This window comes from Oreochromis aureus, linkage group 4 (genome assembly GCF_013358895.1).
Source record: "Oreochromis aureus strain Israel breed Guangdong linkage group 4, ZZ_aureus, whole genome shotgun sequence".
Lineage (NCBI taxonomy): Eukaryota > Metazoa > Chordata > Actinopteri > Cichliformes > Cichlidae > Oreochromis > Oreochromis aureus.
The window spans coordinates 12207478-12225495 of NC_052945.1; the positions used below are offsets into that span (position 1 = coordinate 12207478).

The following is an 18018-nucleotide window of genomic DNA, read 5'->3' on the forward strand; positions in this document are numbered from 1 at the left end:
GGGGAGGAGTGTGCTGTGAATACTAATGAGTGGTAGAGTGGTGGGAATGGAGTGGAACAATAGGGCCCCTCTGTGCTCCACTTTGCACCCCTCATATACACAGAGAGGGAAAGAGGCTCTTTCCCAGAGCCTGTCCCCCTCCCCCCTCCAGAGACAGGGCCTTCCTCCTCACCCTCCTCATCATCAGTCAGACTGGCAAAGCTCATGTGGTGCTACTGATTATTTCTGATTCCACGCTAGCCTCACCACAGGAGCAAGACTCTGAGTCACATTCTGTTTCACCTCAATGAAGGACCTAAAGCAAAAAGCATAACATGCATGGGACACTGAGCCAAGGAGGAGCAAAGCTCTATGGACAGTAGTGTGTGGCGATTTCAGTTCAGTGGAATTGGATGCCGTGGTTTAGCAAAAGCAAGTGCAAAACGATCACAAGTAAAAAGGTTCCTACACAATACACAGAATTATGTACACACCATGTTGGCTTGAACTGATACACCCTTACTCCAAAGTGAGAAACGGTAATCAGGATCAAAAGCAATAAAAAAGTTCTAAAAAGAAGAACACTTCTGTCTTCCAGGCTACGTGGGCACATACTGCGAGACTGATGTGGATGACTGTGAGAGTAACCCATGCGTGAATGATGGGATGTGTCGGGATATGGTCAATGGCTTCACGTGCACATGCCAGCCAGGTAAGATTGTTTCGAATTGCTTATTTTCAGACACATTTGCAACTAACATTATTATGATATGCAAAAACAACTCAAGTAGTTAAGCCAAAAAGCATGTGAAAACTAAAAAATTAAAAGTCTGATTGCAAACTATTGTATTTTGGGTCAAAGTCCTATGAATTATACCACTGACTCATTTCCAGCTTTCTAATGCTAACATTTTATTTTTTATTTATATTTTTTTTACTTTGATTTACTTCTTATTTGGCAAGTCGATTTTTCTGGAGCACTACCGTGCTTTGCAAAGAACAGTGATAAAGGCTTGGGAGTGAGAATATGTTGGTTAACACCTGCAATACACTGACAGCATTAGTAAAAGCAGAAAGCCAAAGTTTAAATGTCCCCAGGACTAGCGGAGGGAGGGTCAGCCTCACTACTTTTGCCTGCTGGTATTTAGAGCCACCACTCATATAAAAAGCCAGGCCCAAAAGTCTGCCTATCCCCTTGCCTGAACAAAGGCACCATTGTGACCCTTGCTTCCCTCCTCTATGGAATGTAGAAGGGACAGCAGCCTCCCTCATCTTGCCCTCATGGTGGTGGTGGTGGGGCGAGGGACAGCAGTCCCACTAATGAGATTCTTTTCCAGGTTCGCAATTTACATCTGGGACAGACGTCCCCCCTCCGCTCCCCATCTAGCTATTGAGCTGGTGGAGCTGATGCAGGCAGTGAAGGGCGGAGGGGGCTGGGAGGGGGGAGGGGGAGGGGGGGTGCTCCCCAAAAGAGAAAACAATCCCACTGCCTCCTCCGGCACCCCCTTTACCAGCCTAAGCATCAACACACAGACCGTCCTGACACTGTTAATCAACTGAGCAGTGTGTTACCAATGCACCAATTCACCCCTGTCTGGGCACTGTGCCCAGTGATTTCAAGCCTGCCCAGTTTCTCAGACTATTCAAGATAGTTATTATTATTATTATTATTATTATTATTGTTATTATTATTATTATTGTGGTTGTTATTGTTGTTGTTGTTGTTGTTGTTGTCTTTATAAACTCTTTGTCAACTGTGTTAATATTAATTACATGTACGCTGTAGTTCATCATCTTCTGCTGTATATATAAGCATTTTCATACACAAAATGTGTCAAAATTTAGTTGAGCTGAAGATCCATGCTGTCCATGCCCTGATATTCCATACCATTTGATAATAATATACTGATTTATCATTTGATTATGAGTCTCTCCTCTGAAAAATCTTCAAGGTCACAGGCTTTCTATTGCATTTTATCAGCTCTACCCTGGTCCAAGTGCATAGATAGTTTGTCTTTAACCAGTCGAGGTCTCAGACCCTACCTTAGCCAGACATTACTAGCCAAGTCAAAGACCTCTGGCCTTCTTCGGAGAGAAGATCTGCCCTCTGACCTTAGCATGGACCCTTTCGCTGGACCTCCTCTCTGACCTTTAACCTCTGTGTTTGCATGTCCCAGGGTTTACGGGTACCATGTGTCAAATAGACATAGATGAGTGCGCCAGCACGCCTTGTCAGAATGGAGCAAAATGCTACGATCGGCCCAATGGGTTTGAGTGCCGCTGTGCTGAAGGTAAGCGCTTCATTACTTAACAATTGTTAAGCAGAAGAGCCAAAGACAAAATAGCAGATGAGCCTTAACCAGTTGTTCAGGCCTTTGTTAAGCATTCTGTGTTATGGGGAGTTTCTCTGGGTGTCTGCTGATGAAACAGACTGACTTGAGGCCCCTAATCCCCCTCTTTCCCTCGTCGGCTCTCAGGACCATGGGGTCACTGAGGACCAGCAGTTGCCAAGAAAAGAGGCTTGGTCATTACCCTGACATCTGTTCATCTTTAAACCCCCTTACAACACCTTATGCTGCATTTTTTACTTTAATTCTTTAACATTTAGTTATGTTTGTGTTACACAAGAAAGCATTCAACGTGTAAAGCTTCTCTCAAAGTCTGTATGTAAAGCTTGACTGTAGCTATATGTTGATATTTAATATGTTTGTTTGGACCTGTGCTTACTGAGGAGCATGGTCATTGTTTCAGTGGCCAGCTGCTTGGTGTTCCTTGTGTTTTTGGGCCCCTTCTGTTGAGTGAAGTGGCCCTGTTTGACGTGGTGCAGTCTATTGTTCCCTCCAACTCTGAGAACAATAGCAAGACTGGGAGGCCTGTGTAGGGCCCTTCTTTAGTGCTTTGCCCATTTCAGCATTGCTCTAAACACATACCACACACACCAAGTTTCTTGTCTGTTACACAGACACCGTTGATATGGAAACCACAGTGGTCAAAAGCCCAACTGTAGAAGCTTTTATGAAAAAGCAAGCATACAAAACATGGAAAAAAAGAGAGAGAAAGTTAAACAAAAAACTGTTATGCTAAAGAGAAAGAGGAACATTTAACATTCGCACACACCCACACACACACACACACACACTCACATATATGTATATATATAAAAGCACTTCGTATTCTTAATTCTTAATGTACTTTTTTTATTCAGAATATTAATTTATTCTTAATGATTTTTTTTCCTCTATAGGTTATGAGGGCACACTTTGTGAAAGTAACATCAACAACTGTCAGCCCGACCCATGTCACCATGGTACCTGCATCGATGGCATTGCCAGCTACACCTGTAATTGTGAACCTGGTTACACAGGGTATCGCTGTGAGAATCAATTAAATGAGTGCCACAGCAACCCTTGTCAGAATGGGGGCAAGTGTATGGACCAGGTCAACAAGTACATCTGCCAGTGCCAACATGGAACCTCGGGTAAGAGAAAAATCCCACAACATAACACGTACTTGTACTTTGTTAACTCAAGCCATTGATTTATTCCCTTTAATAATGCCGTTGCTGTTCAACATAACAATAATGCTGTGAAAATATATAAAATGCTATAGAATTAGACTCTTTATTATACTATTATAATATTATAGAATTTTGTTCTGAAATGTAATGAAAGATTTTCTGCATTGTTAAAATTGTTAAAATGTCTACAGTCTTAATATAAAAGTTCTTTGTGCACCCAGGTACAAACTGCGAGATAAACTTTGATGACTGTGCCAGCAACCCATGTGACTATGGCATCTGCAAAGATGGCATTAACCGCTATGACTGTGTTTGCAAACCTGGCTTCACTGGTAAGGTCTTATGAAAATAACAGTGTGAATAAATCCTCACTGAAAATGTTGACAAAGAACTCTAATTATGTATAACATTTCTCCTGCAGGTCCTAAATGTAATGTGGAAATAGATGAGTGTGCATCTAGTCCCTGCAGGAATGGAGGAAAATGTATAGATGAAGAGAATGGATTTCACTGCCTGTGTCCTGATGGCTTTAAGCCTCCTTACTGCTACTCTCAGGTGGATGAGTGTGGCAGCAGCCCATGCGTCCATGGCTCGTGCAGGGACGACATTAACGGGTATATACATTAACAGCTTTTTTAAACTGTAAAATGATTCAGATGGGCACATACAAAACATAATCGTGAAATGGGCTCCATCCAAGACTGTGGTTAATCCTATAACTTGTGCATCAGGTCAATGTTATTTCATTCTTACAAACTGAAAGGCTTATTAACTGTTCTCTGGTATTTCCAGTTACCGCTGTGACTGTGAGCCGGGATGGGTGGGAAAGAACTGTGACCTGGACAGGAACGACTGTCTGCCAAGTCCCTGCCAGAATGCTGGCACATGCATTGATCAACTCAATGGTTTCACCTGCAAGTGTCGCCAAGGCTTCAGAGGTGAGAGGGCAACAAAGTAGCCAAACACACCATCAACCTTGAAATGTTCAGTAGAAAGAACATGTATAGCACATGCAGCAGAGAAGAAATAGCTAAACATATCTGATGTTCTCCATGAATTTTCATCTTAGGCTATGGCAATTGTCTGCCTCCCCCTAGTGGTACATAAAAATACGCTAATCCATACATATATTCATCTCCTTTGTCCTTTGACAGGTAACCTCTGCCAGGTGAACATCAATGAATGTGAGTCCAGTCCCTGTCTGAACAAGGGCACTTGTGTAGATGGCGTGGCAAGTTTCACTTGCCTGTGTGAGCTTCCTTACAGTGGACCCACTTGTGCTGAAGTCCTTACTCCTTGCTCTCCTAATCCCTGTGCCAATCATGCTGCCTGCATCCACTCACCAGATTACATGGGTTATCAATGCAAATGCCCACCAGGGTGGCAAGGTTCGCAAATTTTGTATTCAGTCATCTCAGTGCTTAGCATAGATAGTCTAATTGGAAGCTTACAGCTATATCTTGTGAAACTCTTCCTTTACAGGTCAGTCGTGTGACAGAGATGTGAATGAATGTATCTCAAACCCCTGCAAAAACCGTGGGACCTGCACTAACACGCTCGGAGGGTTTGTGTGCTCTTGCAGAGCAGGATACACTGGGCTAACCTGTGAAACAGACATCAATGACTGTTCACCTAGTGAGTTGCTGTTTACACTTACAGTTATCATATAATTATTAAATGACTGTTACTAATAAATAAAATGCCAAATTTATGTGCAGGTACTGTATTTGCCCAAAGCTGTTTTCTTCTCTTTTGCTTTTAGATCCCTGCCTAAGTGGAGGTTCCTGTACAGATGGTGTGAACTCCTTCCACTGTAGCTGTCTGCCAGGCTTTACAGGGTCTCATTGTTCTGTAGAGATCAATGAATGCCTAAGTTCCCCTTGCAAAAATGGAGGCACTTGCACAGATTATGTTAACTCCTACACCTGCACCTGTATGCCTGGGTTTACTGGCATCCACTGCGAAACAAACATCCCTGATTGTACTGAAAGGTGTGTATCTGGAGCTATATCATGTACTCAAAAAATAATCTAGCTATACGATACAACATAAAGTGCATATAAAATTAATTTTTAGGTAAAATGAAGTATAAGCTTAAATTTTCACACATGTCCACAGCTCTTGCTTCAATGGGGGGACATGCACAGATAAAATCAATGGATATTCCTGTACTTGTCGCTCTGGCTTCACTGGGTCCCACTGCCAGTATGAGGTCAATGAGTGTGACTCCCAGCCCTGCCTCAATGGAGGGATTTGTCAGGATGCCCTGGAGTCATTCCGTTGCTCTTGCCCCAAGGGCTATACTGGCAACCGTTGTCAGGTACACATATTTAAACGCACCCCTGAAATTTCATGTTTAGGACTTTAATGGTCATACACAAATAAAACAAATAAATTCTAAATTCAGTCTCTCTCTTCCTTACATAGACACCAGTTGATTGGTGCAGGCGCGCATCTCCATGTCATAATGGAGGACGCTGTCGTCAAAAGGATGCCTCATTCATCTGTGAATGTAGTGATGGCTGGTCTGGCCGTTACTGTGACATCCCTAGAGTCTCCTGTGAAGCAGCTGCTCGCCAAAGAGGTATTTTAATGTTGGGCACAATTTGATGTAACCTCTGTCTGCGTTTGTGACTAAGTTACTGATGTAAACTTTGCTCCCAAATCTATGTTATTAGGGCTCCAGACGGATGAACTATGTCACCATGGTGGTCACTGTGTTAATACCGGGAATACTCACTATTGCAAATGTCCCACTGACTACACTGGAAGTTATTGCGAAAATCAAGTGGATCATTGTGAAGACAAACCTTGTCGCAATGGCGCCACCTGCAGGGGATATGTGGGAGGATACCAGTGTGATGTAAGTTGCTTTGTTTTAGCATGTTCTTTTCCTTTTAATTGTCAGATTTCAAAACAGTCAGGGTTTCTTTTTTGCTTTCAAAAATTAATTAGTGTGTCTTTACAGTGTATGCCAGGTTATACCGGAAAGGACTGCGAGATAGAAATCAACGAGTGCCAGTCTCATCCCTGCCAGAATGGAGGGACTTGCATTGATTTGGTGGGACACTATATCTGCTCCTGTCCCCCTGGCACCCTGGGTATGTAAGCACATATAAAACAAAACCCTGTGCTTACTGGTGAATACTTTGGTGGCAGATTTCTTTTCTTATGTATTGATCACTTTGGTAATAGTAACATCACTTTCTCACTTAGTTGTATGCATGTAGAATGTTATCACAAGTGGGCCTCATGTTTATTGCACCTTCACAGAGGGCCTATTGTAAAGTAGAAGACATCCAAGCGCTGCATTTGAAGGGGTTGTAATTTTCCTTATCTTGGGAAGCAGATTTGGGATGTAAATCTCTAGGTAGCAGCTGAGTACATAGCGAAGTCGTAGTTCCCATGTTAGAGGGAAGGTTTTCAAGGATGAACTGAAGGTATAGACTCACATGATGTGTTGAGGAATTTTCTTTGTCTGTGAGTTTAGTCAAGGCATATAAGACATGAGCGAACCGCGCCCATCTGCTTAGGTGTTTGACTGGAGCGTGTTTCTCCATATTGCAATATGTTATTAAACCCACTTCAAATAATGCTCACCAGTTGTTTGCGGTTCATTTTAAAAACTTCCACGACAATACACTTACATAACCATACATGACAACAAAATAAATTTCTCATGTATACAAAGAGTTTATAATTACCCTGTCCTTTTAAAGGTGTTCTCTGTGAGATCAACGAAGATGACTGTGCTCCACACCCAAGGCTGCGTAATGCTCCTCCTAAGTGCCTGAACAATGGTACCTGTGTGGACAGAGTAGGTGGATATCGCTGCAACTGTCCCCCTGGTTTCACAGGAGAAAGATGTGAAGGAGACATAAATGAGTGTCTCTCTCAGCCCTGCATTCCTTCCAACAGTCTTGATTGCATACAGTTACCCAATGACTACCAATGTGTCTGCAAGCCCGGCTTCACAGGTTAGACACCTGTGAACAATTCCCATTCTCCATGAACCTTCATCATGCTTTTTTGTTGTTGTTGTTGACCAGATGTAGAACTTTACTATCTATGCCTTGTTTTTTAGGTCGGAGGTGTCAGAGCAGGTTCAGTGTGTGTGAGTCTCAGCCTTGTCAGAATGGAGGAGCCTGTTCAATAACTAGCAGCTCTTCTCAGGGATACACCTGCACATGCCAACTTGTAAGTGTAAATATGAAAAGCTTGTAATGTGGCCTCCTAGTTTTTAAATTACAGCATTCTTGATTTAAAGGTTCATATACCCACCTCCAAAAATTATGTCTCTCTTAGGGTTATGCAGGGCCTAATTGTGAAAGAAGCATGTCCTGTCGGGAGCTATCCTGCTACAACGGAGGTAGCTGTTCACTTACCCCAAGAGGGGCTCGTTGCACATGTCTACCAGGTTATGGTGGACCCCAGTGTCAGCATCGCAGCAATGAAGGGTGCTCAGTCAGGCCCTGCCACAATGGAGGACTATGCACTGAAGAGACCAGCTTCCCATTCTTCAACTGTCAGTGTCTCAGTGGATGGAAGGGCCAACGATGTGACATCATAACCACTGACCCTCCAGTCCCCTTATGCCCTCTGGCAGACTGTGTTGCCAAAGCTAAAGATGGTTTTTGTGACAAACAATGTAATTCATTGCCTTGTCACTGGGACGGCGGTGACTGCTCTCTAGCGATGAACCCCTGGGCTAAATGTGGAGACCCACACTGCTGGCGTGTCTTCAACAATAGCCAGTGTGACAAGTCCTGTAACAACGCCGACTGTCTGTATGACAACTTTGACTGCAAAACTAAGGAGAAAGTTTGCAAGTGAGTTTACATTTTCTGTTTAAAGGATACTTGCCAGTATTTACAGAACTGAGAAAGTTTAACGTGCTTAATCTTCTGTTTATATCATCTCCAGTCCAATATATGAAGCCTATTGCATCGACCACTATGCTGATGGAAAATGTGACCAGGGCTGCAACACAGAAGAGTGTGGTTGGGATGGCCTGGACTGTGCAACGGAAGTTCCAGAAAAACTTGCTAAGAACGTCTTGGTTTTGGTTGTTTTAATGCCTCCAGAGGAGCTTCTTCGCACCGGGACAGTTTTTCTGCAGAAATTAAGTGCTATCCTACGCACTTCAGTCCGTTTCAGGCTAGACAGCAATGGAAAAGCTATGATCCAACCCTACACCCGTGAAAGCGCACGCATGAAGCGGGAGCTGGAAGTCATTGGGTCAGTCAGGCATACAGTAAAATAAAAGCCTAAGCCTTTCCTGTAGATTGTACATTGCACTAAACTCTTGCTTCTCTGCTCTTTCTGTAGCTCGATAGTCTATGTAGAAATAGACAACCGCTTATGCACGGAGGACTGCTTCCCTACAGCTGACAGTGCTGCAGATTACCTTGGAGCTCTGTCAGCAGTAGAAAGGCTCCAGTTCCCCTACCCCCTCACAGAAGTCCGTGGTGAGTAGGGATACTTATTATGCACAAATGAACTACAACTAATAAGTTGCAAATGTGTAATTATGTCTTTCCTTCTCCCCATAGGTGTAACAATTGACCCCATTGATGGATTCCCCTTCTATCTGATGGTGGTGGGGATAGCTTCTGTTTTTCTTTTAGTCATCCTTATCATAGGTATGCTGATTGCTCGCAGAAAAAGAGAGCACAGCACCCTGTGGTTCCCTGAAGGCTTCTTCCTCAAGAAGGAGCCCAGCAGCAACAAAAACCGCAGAGAACCTGTGGGCCAGGATGCTCTGGGAATGAAGTAAGTTATGATAAGTGCCTTGAGGCAACTATTGTTGTATTTTGGGAGTATATAATAAAAATTGAATTGAATTGAACTGCTTTCATTTTTTAATTAAATATTTACCCCTCTTGGATTTACATTGTTATTCATCTGCCAACAGACACATGCCAAAAACTGTGGAAGAATCTCTCCTCGGAGATCATAGTGACCAGTGGATAGATACAGACTGCCCAGAACCAAAAAGGCTCAAGGTCAGTTTTGCAAGTGTTTTGCAGTTTACATAAACAGAAGCACAAGAGTGTGTATGTGTGTCTGTGTGTGTATGTTTTTAAGCCACTTGCATTTAAAATGTTTTTTGTCTTTTTTTATCTTTTCCTGTAATTTCAGGTTGAGGAGCCAAGTATGCTTTCAGACGCTGAAGATACAGTGGACTGCAGACAGTGGACACAGCATCATCTTGCAGCTGCAGATATCCGTGTGCCTCCCACCATGCCCCTCACTCCACCCCAAGGAGAATTTGAAAGTGACTGCATGGATGTTAATGTCCGAGGCCCAGGTTGGTAGTGATATCAAGTAAAGTTTTAAAATTGAAACTGTCATTTGCAAATAGCTTTTATACTTTCCTCTTACAGTATAATTGAGTAACCAAATAGACATAAACTCACGCACGCCTGTTTTCATCTCCTAACAGATGGTTTTACACCTCTGATGCTGGCATCATTCTGTGGAGGCGGCTTAGAGTCTGAGGTAGCAGACGAGGAGGAGAATGAAGAGTGTTCTGCCAACATCATCTCTGACCTAATCTACCAGGGTGCATCCCTTGCAGCCCAAACAGACCGCACTGGTGAGACAGCCCTTCACCTGGCTGCTCGCTACGCACGTGCTGATGCTGCCAAGAGGCTGCTGGATGCTGGAGCAGATGCCAATGCTCAGGACAACACGGGACGCACCCCACTACATGCTGCTGTAGCTGCAGATGCACAGGGTGTCTTCCAGGTAATCAGTACATACTGGTTATTTGATATGCTACATTGGAATGTGATTGGAATACTGTAGCACATTTCTTGCACATTTAAATTGTTTATAAATTAAAATTTAAAATTGAATCTGTCACACACTTCTAGATCCTGATCAGAAACCGAGCCACGGATCTTGACTCACGTATGTACGACGGATCAACAGCACTAATCTTGGCTGCACGGCTGGCAGTAGAGGGCATGGTAGAGGAGCTCATCACTTGCCATGCAGATGTTAATGCAGTTGATGAGTTGGGTAAGTATGTGCCATTTATCACACATATCCTAATGCATGCATTCCTAATTCATTCATTATACTGAAATCATTTCTCTTAATTTGAATTGTTTGTTGTGTCTTAGGTAAATCTGCCTTGCACTGGGCTGCTGCTGTCAACAATGTGGATGCCACTATTGCCTTGCTCAAGAATGGTGCAAACAAAGATATGCAAGATCTTAAGGTATGTCATTCTTCTATATTGTTTTTAACACACTTTTTCACAACTGCACCTTTATACGTGTTTTTATCTAACAATCTCTGTTAATTTTATTTCTGTTTTCAGGAGGAAACCCCACTGTTTCTTGCAGCCCGTGAGGGCAGCTGTCAGGCTGTGAAGGTGTTGCTGGCTCACTTTGCAAACAGAGAAATCACAGACCATATGGACAGGCTGCCAAGAGACATTGCTCAAGAGCGTATGCATCATGACATTGTACAGCTTCTTGATGAATATAACACGGTGAGGAGCCCCCAGGGCCATGGGGGACCAGGTCACCACCTCACTGGGGGACACACCTTGTCTCCTCTTATGTGCCCTCCCAGCGCTTTTCTACCTAATCTGAAGAACACCCCACAGGGTAAGAAAAACCGTCGGCCTGGGGCCAAAGGCTCTAGCCTGGGAGGCCAGCATGCCGCTAGCCTGAAGGAGTCAGTGAAGGCCCGCAATAAGAAGCTAACCCTGGACATGCAGAGTGCCTTACTGGAGAGCTCAGTTACTCTGTCCCCAGTTGACTCACTGGACTCACCTCATGGGGGAGCTAGCAATGCTGGCTACATCACCAACCCCACGTCTCCAGTCGCCATGCAGTCACCAGGGCTTTTCCACCCGTCAGTGTCTGTTCCAAACACCCCGATGGTACATGGCAGCATGTTAGAGGGAGGTGGCCCCTTTGCAGTGTCTCTAGCCCAACTCAATGATCTAGGAGGTGGAGGAATGTCCTTGCAGGGACGTGTCTCTATGACGTCAGATATCAACCATGGCTATGTGCTGAATTCAAGCCAGATGGGGCTAAATATGGGCATGGTCAGTCCTGTCAGCGTGCCCTTTGATTGGCACAATCGCATGCCCCCTTCATCCCAATGTGGTCAACAGGTAGTGAATATTGTGCAGAGCAGCCAGGCAGGCATGCACCCCCAGAGTCCAGCCATGCAGCAACAGGGCATGCTGATGCACCAACAGCAGATCTACCGTAATCCCATGCTGCAGCCAACACCTGTTACCTCCACACCCACTATAAGCCCTGTAAAGCTGCCTTCGATTGCTGAGCAACAGCAGCAGCAACAGCAGCAACCACAACAACAGCTCATGAATCACAACATTACCAACCAGCAAAGCATGGCTTCCGCCCCACCAACACCCCAGACATCACAGGCCCCACCAGCCTTCTTCCAGCAGCAGCAGATGCCTCAGCAGTCCTCCCAGCCACAGCCTCCTGCTCAGGTCCCCCAGGCAGCCACATCAGCAGCTCAGCCAGCTCAGGCGCTCCCCTCCCAGCCTAGTGGTAGCATGGCAGGAAAGGAGGATTACCCTACCCCTCCCTCCCAGCACAGCTATTCATCCACAATGGATGCCACACCCAAGCATTACCCTCGTTTGCCAAGTGAGCACCCTTACCTGACACCGTCTCCAGAGTCTCCTGAGCAGCACTGGTCCAGTCCTTCTCCTCACTGCGTCTCCGATTGGTCGGATTCCACACCCAGCCCAGCAGTTGCTGTCCCTGCCCAGACCCAAATTACTCAAATTCCAGAGGCCAATGGCAAGATGCAAGTTTTTGCATGAAGATCATATAGCCTCTTCTTGAAAATGGACCAAGGGTGAAAGAATTTGAGGACTGGCTCTTGGGTCTGTCTGTGTTTTTATGTGTCAGCCTGTTTCCAAGATTTTCATTGGATTTGGATTGACTGCTTATCACAAGGATTGTCTGCTGGTTGATTTTGCAGAGAAAAAAAGTAAAGGGATATGTGTGTTGTCTGAAAAAAACAGCAGACAATTTAATGAAGTAATTCTGTCACAGATGGACTTGTTTTTTATTATAAAAAAAGTATATGAAGAAAACCAAGTCTTTCATTTCAAAGACTTGGGACATTCCTAAAAACTAACAAACATTTAAAAGTAGATAAGAGGAAAAGTGAAATGCTGAAGGGAATTCATTTATTTTTATTTATTGTTTTTATCTATCTAAACTACTTTTTAGTTCTTTTTCTCTGTCCTAGCTTCTCATATAAAGTGTCACCCCAAGATGAAAAACAGATTGAAATGAAAAAAAAAAAAAACATTTCAAGAATTGCCCTGCAATTGTGATATCTTCAGCTGATTTGTGGTTTTCCATATTAGTATTATGAACAAGAATGTAGATAAGTGTCTCTGAAGCACTTCAAACGACCAGCCCAAAAGGGCAAGTGTGGGTCCGGGACAAAATGATTAAAATGGATATTTATAATATATGGGTGGCATTTAATCCATGGTAATTTTCTTTATCACCTTTCAAAATGAGGTCAGCAGAGTAAAGTTTTAGTTAATGCTTCCATTTGTAGCTTCTTACTGACACTGAAGTATATGTACGGCCAGTTGTACTGCCAACCTTGATAGCTTCAGTTTTAAGGCATGTTTATATTCACTTTAAAAGAAATATGTTTCAAACAGAACTGTTTTGCCTATAAAATCAGCCGCTCACTGCCGTTATGTTTTACTTTGCTTTATATTCTGTATATTTTTTTAAACACCATTTCAGATATCCTAAGCTTTGCTTGTATCAGCTGCTATTTTTCTTTAGTCTTCCCTGCAAAACATTCCTCCATGTTGCTGGTCTTATTGAGTCGGGATTCTGCACCATTCAGTGGGATCCAGCACAGAACAGAACACAGACTAGCAGAATTTGTTAAGCTTGTGATGTCCCTGATCAGACTAAATGGACTATTTGCAGCAGTTAAGATCTCGGTGGCACTCTCACCTTGTCTACGGTGATGTAGTGGTCAGCATGAAGGCGTGGCTACTGGGCTGTAACTGCTTATGCCCTGTCACTCCTCAGGGAGGTGTTTTATGGCATGCAGTGGGATAGTGCCCCTGCATCTACAGTAGTATCAGTCCAGGGGCTATGTGGTTGCATCTTAAGATGAATGTTAAAATAGACCCAAGGAAAAAAACACTACCATGTAGTGTTGTTCCCTATAACTTTTTTGCTAAATTCTGAGATGACACTGTCATTTAGCTAACCGAGAGTTGACCAAGTCTTTTATTTCATTGTGACATCCTTAACATTTTGTGGGCATTTCAACATAAAGTCAGATAATAATAGTAGAATTTTACGAAAGTAAGTTTCGCATGTTTATTTTGTGACAACATGAACAGAAATAAGTTGGCCACCACTTTAGTGTGTCATAGACTTATTATATCTTTCATTTATTGTTTATTCTGTTCATTATAGAATCAGCTACTGTTCTGCCAGACCTGAGAAACATGTTCACAGTCCAGTTCACATCTTACTTACAATGAAAACAGTTTTTTGGCTGTTTATTTGTTTATTTTTATATATAACTTGTTTTACAATTTCTCTACCAGGCCGCACTAAGTGTTTTGTACATTTCAATCTCAAGTTCTGTTTGTAAATATGTTTGTTCTGGGTAGATCATTGCTTGAGAAATCTTGTTTCTAAAATGATTGTTGTGTACTAAAAGGACAAAAATAAAATGTACTTCATTTAGCATTATTTCAAGCTGAGGCTGTGACTGATTTTTTTTTTACTCATTAGTTAACAGTCAACATAAATATAATGTTAATGTACAAATGTGCACCCGTTTACATTAAAGTTTTGGATTCCTCCGGCTCGAGTTGCTATGCTAGACAAATTATGTGATGGCACTGTTACTCAATTATCCCAAACACATTTTCCACATTATGATCTTTTAAAAAGAAAAAAATTCCGGTTGATGCATATCAAATAACATATATATGATAATACTGTTATACAGTGTATGTAAGTGGCCAGCTGATAATGTCTATCAGTTGTCTAACTTTACCTTTGGGATTGCTCAAAATACAATTAGGACTATTCTCTGGAACTTATTGCAGTGGAGGTGAGACCCAAACATTAATTTCAAATGTTAAATCATTGCTCTTTTATTATTTGCATTCACAACATTTATTTTGAGATCGACTCAACTCTTGTATTCTATCTGCAAAAAGGTTAAATCAAAGGAATGTCATTTATATAATCAAGTACATCGTTTTAATAGTTTTGCGTTTAGATTTTGTTAGCATCATTACAGTGTAGTAGTTCTTGTTTTATTTAAAATTAAGAGTATGACAGAAATCTTAGTAGACAGTTAAGTACATAAATATTACACAAATTAGTAATAAACACAACTTTTTCAGTTACTACTGTGCTGATAAAATGATAAACACTTTTGCTCAGAAAGAAACTATATATCGCCTTACAGTTGGGTGTTATAAATAAAGTAATATAGTATAATATAATAAAATATAATATAATAAAGTCATAGCTATCGCTCTCGAGAATTATCTTCACGTGAATAGTACTTCTAAACTGTGCAACAATAGAATCCTCTCATTCATAGAATCATTTCTTTCCTGCCCTCCTCTGCAGAAGGCGCAGAACCCCCAGCGTAGCACTAAACACGCGGTCATGTTTAAAGATCATCTTGTAGAATGTGTCCAGAGGCAGTCGGCCAGTTGGATCTGCATGCTTCAGTGCAGTCATGGGCATGTACACTTTGTTGGTCTGGTGACGCAGAGGAGGGTCCTCGGCCGTGATCACGTTAACTGTTTGCTGAAAAATAAAAGGAAAAAAATTAAACATAAGTTTTCACTTGAAAAACATGTTATTTTACTGTACCTTTAAAAACACAATTTTAACCACTTGCCTGAGCCACTTCCTCTGGTGTCTGACTTAAAGAAGTAAAGACTTCTTTAGAGTATGGGAGGTAAAGTTCCCTGAATATCCTGGCAGTCTCTTCATCCGTCCCTGATAGATCCATCTTCTCAGCACCTTCGTACATTTTCCTTTCAAACTCCGTCACCACAGGGCCAGGTTCCACTAGAGTTGTCCTTAGGACAAGGATATAAAAAAACATAGCATTAGGACCACTGTCCCTTTACACTCATTAAGTTTTTAATATTTTGCCAATGTGGGCTTACTGATAACTCAAGTTTTAGTTGTGGGTTGGCTGCATTTTTAATGCTGTAGTATGTTTCAGGACATGTAATCACTTGATGTTAAACTTCATTGCTTGCACTGCCAGACTTTCACAAAATCCTTCCACAGCAAATTTGGATGCAGAGTAGACATCGTTGAACAGAAGTCCTGGTTGGAAATATTATGAAAGATGTTAGCTTTTAATTTTCTTTACATTGTATGCTTGTTCTGAAGTTTTTTATTAGCACAAACAAACATACCCTGTATTCCCATGACACTGCTCATCACCACAATGTGGCCACTCTGTCGCTGCTTCATGTCCGGCAACACCTCTTTCACCAGACGCACCAGGCCAAAGAAATTTGTGTCAAACAGCTCCTTCATGGCATCGATACTCTGGCACTCCAGCGGCCCGATCATGCCAACGCCAGCATTGTTTACTGTAACAACAGAATACAGTATGCTTTCAAACTGTATACTTGTAAAAAGAAATGTTGAATTCAATTAAAGCTTATCTACAAGATGGAGGAAAAACAGACCAAGAACATCCACCCGTCTGTTGGGCAGGCTGTTAATACATTCTTTGATGGAAGTTTCACAGCAGGCATCCAACTCTTTGATTTCGAGGGTTTTGTTTAAGGAATCGCCTGCTGCTTTCTCCAAGGGTCCCCGTTTCCCAAGATCTCTCATGGTAGCCACCACTGCCACAGATAAAGAGGGGACACACTGACTGTCAGCAATGATGGTTACTTCTACCACCTACCTGTACTACATGCAAAGACTGATCAGCTGACCTTTAAACCGCCTAAGCTCATCTTTGGCCAGCCGTGCAGCCACAGCCAAGCCAATGCCAGAAGAGCACCCAGTCACCAGCACCCTCCGGGTCGCCATGCTCGTTGATCTTTGACCTAAAGGTTCAGGTGGAGGGTCTTGACTGGTCAGTCAAGCAATGTTGAGAAAAGAGAAATATTATTAAAGCAATATTCTTCAGCCAATGTAAAGTCTTTGTAGTAACTACTCTATTGGCATATATATCTAGCTCAGTTGGAGATTTTTTACCATGAATTGGATAAAGAGAAGTAAATGAATGGGTGCATGGATGGCAATGACCTGATCAAAATTTAAAAACTTGCAGCCCCACAGAATTATGGTTTAATAAAAGCAGAGCAGGTTTTTCCATCTTTTAAAGTGCTGATCTAACTTCTCCCCACTAATGTTACTGTTAAATACTTCTTTTAAAAAAAAGAAAGTATAACAGCAAAAACTGATCAGACACATAATGCACTGGTTGACAATTTACTGATTAACTTAAAAAAAATATTTAACAATAGGTCACTTCTTGTGAGAGGCTATCTGTGTCCATGTGAAGGGATATTAAGACTAGAGTGCCTTTGTTATTTGTTAAAAGATTACACTGGCGCTAATCTGCTTAATGTGTGCTGAAATGTTTGTCTGCCTTACCAAAGCCCAACACCTCTTTATTCAGAATGGAACCGACAGATATTCACATGAGGACATATTATAAAGAGTTATTTTTAAGAAGCCGTATTATGAAAAGAATATAATAACACGTTTAGAGACCAAGTGTCTAATAATTCTTAATATTAGGGTTTTTAAAATATATGTATATTATTGCTTTGTAGTTATATATTAAGTCTCACGGCATCCCAAGAGAAATGTATTGAAATAAAAAATTACAATATTTTTTCCGTAACACAATTAAGTATAATTACACTATAACATTTCAATGTTAATTAATAAAGTAAACTGTGGTAAAGCAAAGTACTTGGTATACAATTTGTAGTGAGTCCACACTTCAACATAAACTATCACTGCAGAATGAATAGCCTGCAGCAGACACTGTAAATGCTTACAGGACGAGTTAACCACATTCAAGTCGAACCCTAGAGGCATGTAGTTTTGTTTGTAGTTGATATTGTAATATACCAACCTGTGGAGCGAGCAGCGCTTTCTTCACAACAGTGGATATGGGAAATAAAGAGACAGTAACAAACTAGTAGCTCACTCAACTTCGTAACGCAGCATTCGGAGAGCAGAGGCAAGACTGGGACACGGCTACATAAGCCCAGTGATTATCTAAGGTCAGTCAGGCCGAAGCAATACATGGGAGTTGTAGTTTTTTAGCCAACAACAACTCCGTTGAAAACAGCAACCACGCCGTGGTTGTTGTTGCTGCTGTAGCAGCCTTGTGTCCTTAAAAATGTTAATAAATTATATACATGTAAAAAAAAAAATGTTCTAAAGACGATTGGTTAACAAAGTTTACTGTAAAACGAGATCTAGGTCTCTAGTTGTAGTCCATGG

At 42.0% G+C, this 18018-nt stretch overlaps 2 protein-coding genes across 2 annotated transcripts in view; one reads left to right on the forward strand and one right to left on the reverse strand.

Annotated features, from left to right (window-relative positions):
• Positions 1 to 14253, forward strand: part of notch3 (notch receptor 3) — a 29135-nt gene extending 14882 nt beyond the window's left edge. The window contains exons 9-33 of the mRNA XM_031743503.2: positions 578 to 691; positions 2157 to 2270; positions 3224 to 3457; positions 3718 to 3828; positions 3918 to 4110; positions 4289 to 4434; positions 4651 to 4884; positions 4979 to 5131; positions 5259 to 5487; positions 5615 to 5816; positions 5924 to 6080; positions 6175 to 6359; positions 6465 to 6597; positions 7216 to 7473; positions 7581 to 7693; positions 7802 to 8325; positions 8420 to 8734; positions 8825 to 8964; positions 9049 to 9268; positions 9411 to 9501; positions 9638 to 9806; positions 9942 to 10246; positions 10375 to 10522; positions 10627 to 10724; positions 10827 to 14253. Of these exons, the coding sequence (XP_031599363.1) occupies positions 578 to 691; positions 2157 to 2270; positions 3224 to 3457; positions 3718 to 3828; positions 3918 to 4110; positions 4289 to 4434; positions 4651 to 4884; positions 4979 to 5131; positions 5259 to 5487; positions 5615 to 5816; positions 5924 to 6080; positions 6175 to 6359; positions 6465 to 6597; positions 7216 to 7473; positions 7581 to 7693; positions 7802 to 8325; positions 8420 to 8734; positions 8825 to 8964; positions 9049 to 9268; positions 9411 to 9501; positions 9638 to 9806; positions 9942 to 10246; positions 10375 to 10522; positions 10627 to 10724; positions 10827 to 12320 (6080 nt within the window). The 3' untranslated portion in view covers positions 12321 to 14253. The remainder of the gene's footprint in view (positions 1 to 577; positions 692 to 2156; positions 2271 to 3223; positions 3458 to 3717; positions 3829 to 3917; positions 4111 to 4288; positions 4435 to 4650; positions 4885 to 4978; positions 5132 to 5258; positions 5488 to 5614; positions 5817 to 5923; positions 6081 to 6174; positions 6360 to 6464; positions 6598 to 7215; positions 7474 to 7580; positions 7694 to 7801; positions 8326 to 8419; positions 8735 to 8824; positions 8965 to 9048; positions 9269 to 9410; positions 9502 to 9637; positions 9807 to 9941; positions 10247 to 10374; positions 10523 to 10626; positions 10725 to 10826) is intronic.
• A 388-nt stretch (positions 14254 to 14641) lies between these two features.
• Positions 14642 to 17783, reverse strand: LOC116323227 (retinol dehydrogenase 8). Its single transcript, XM_031743504.2, has 7 exons — positions 17645 to 17783; positions 16488 to 16627; positions 16233 to 16394; positions 15954 to 16133; positions 15768 to 15861; positions 15422 to 15605; positions 14642 to 15327 (listed from the first exon to the last, which is right to left on the reverse strand). Exons 2-7 carry the CDS (start codon positions 16582 to 16584, stop codon positions 15118 to 15120), a joined length of 927 nt encoding a protein of 308 aa, XP_031599364.1. The 5' UTR covers positions 16585 to 16627; positions 17645 to 17783; the 3' UTR covers positions 14642 to 15117.
• Positions 17784 to 18018: the final 235 nt, after the last annotated feature.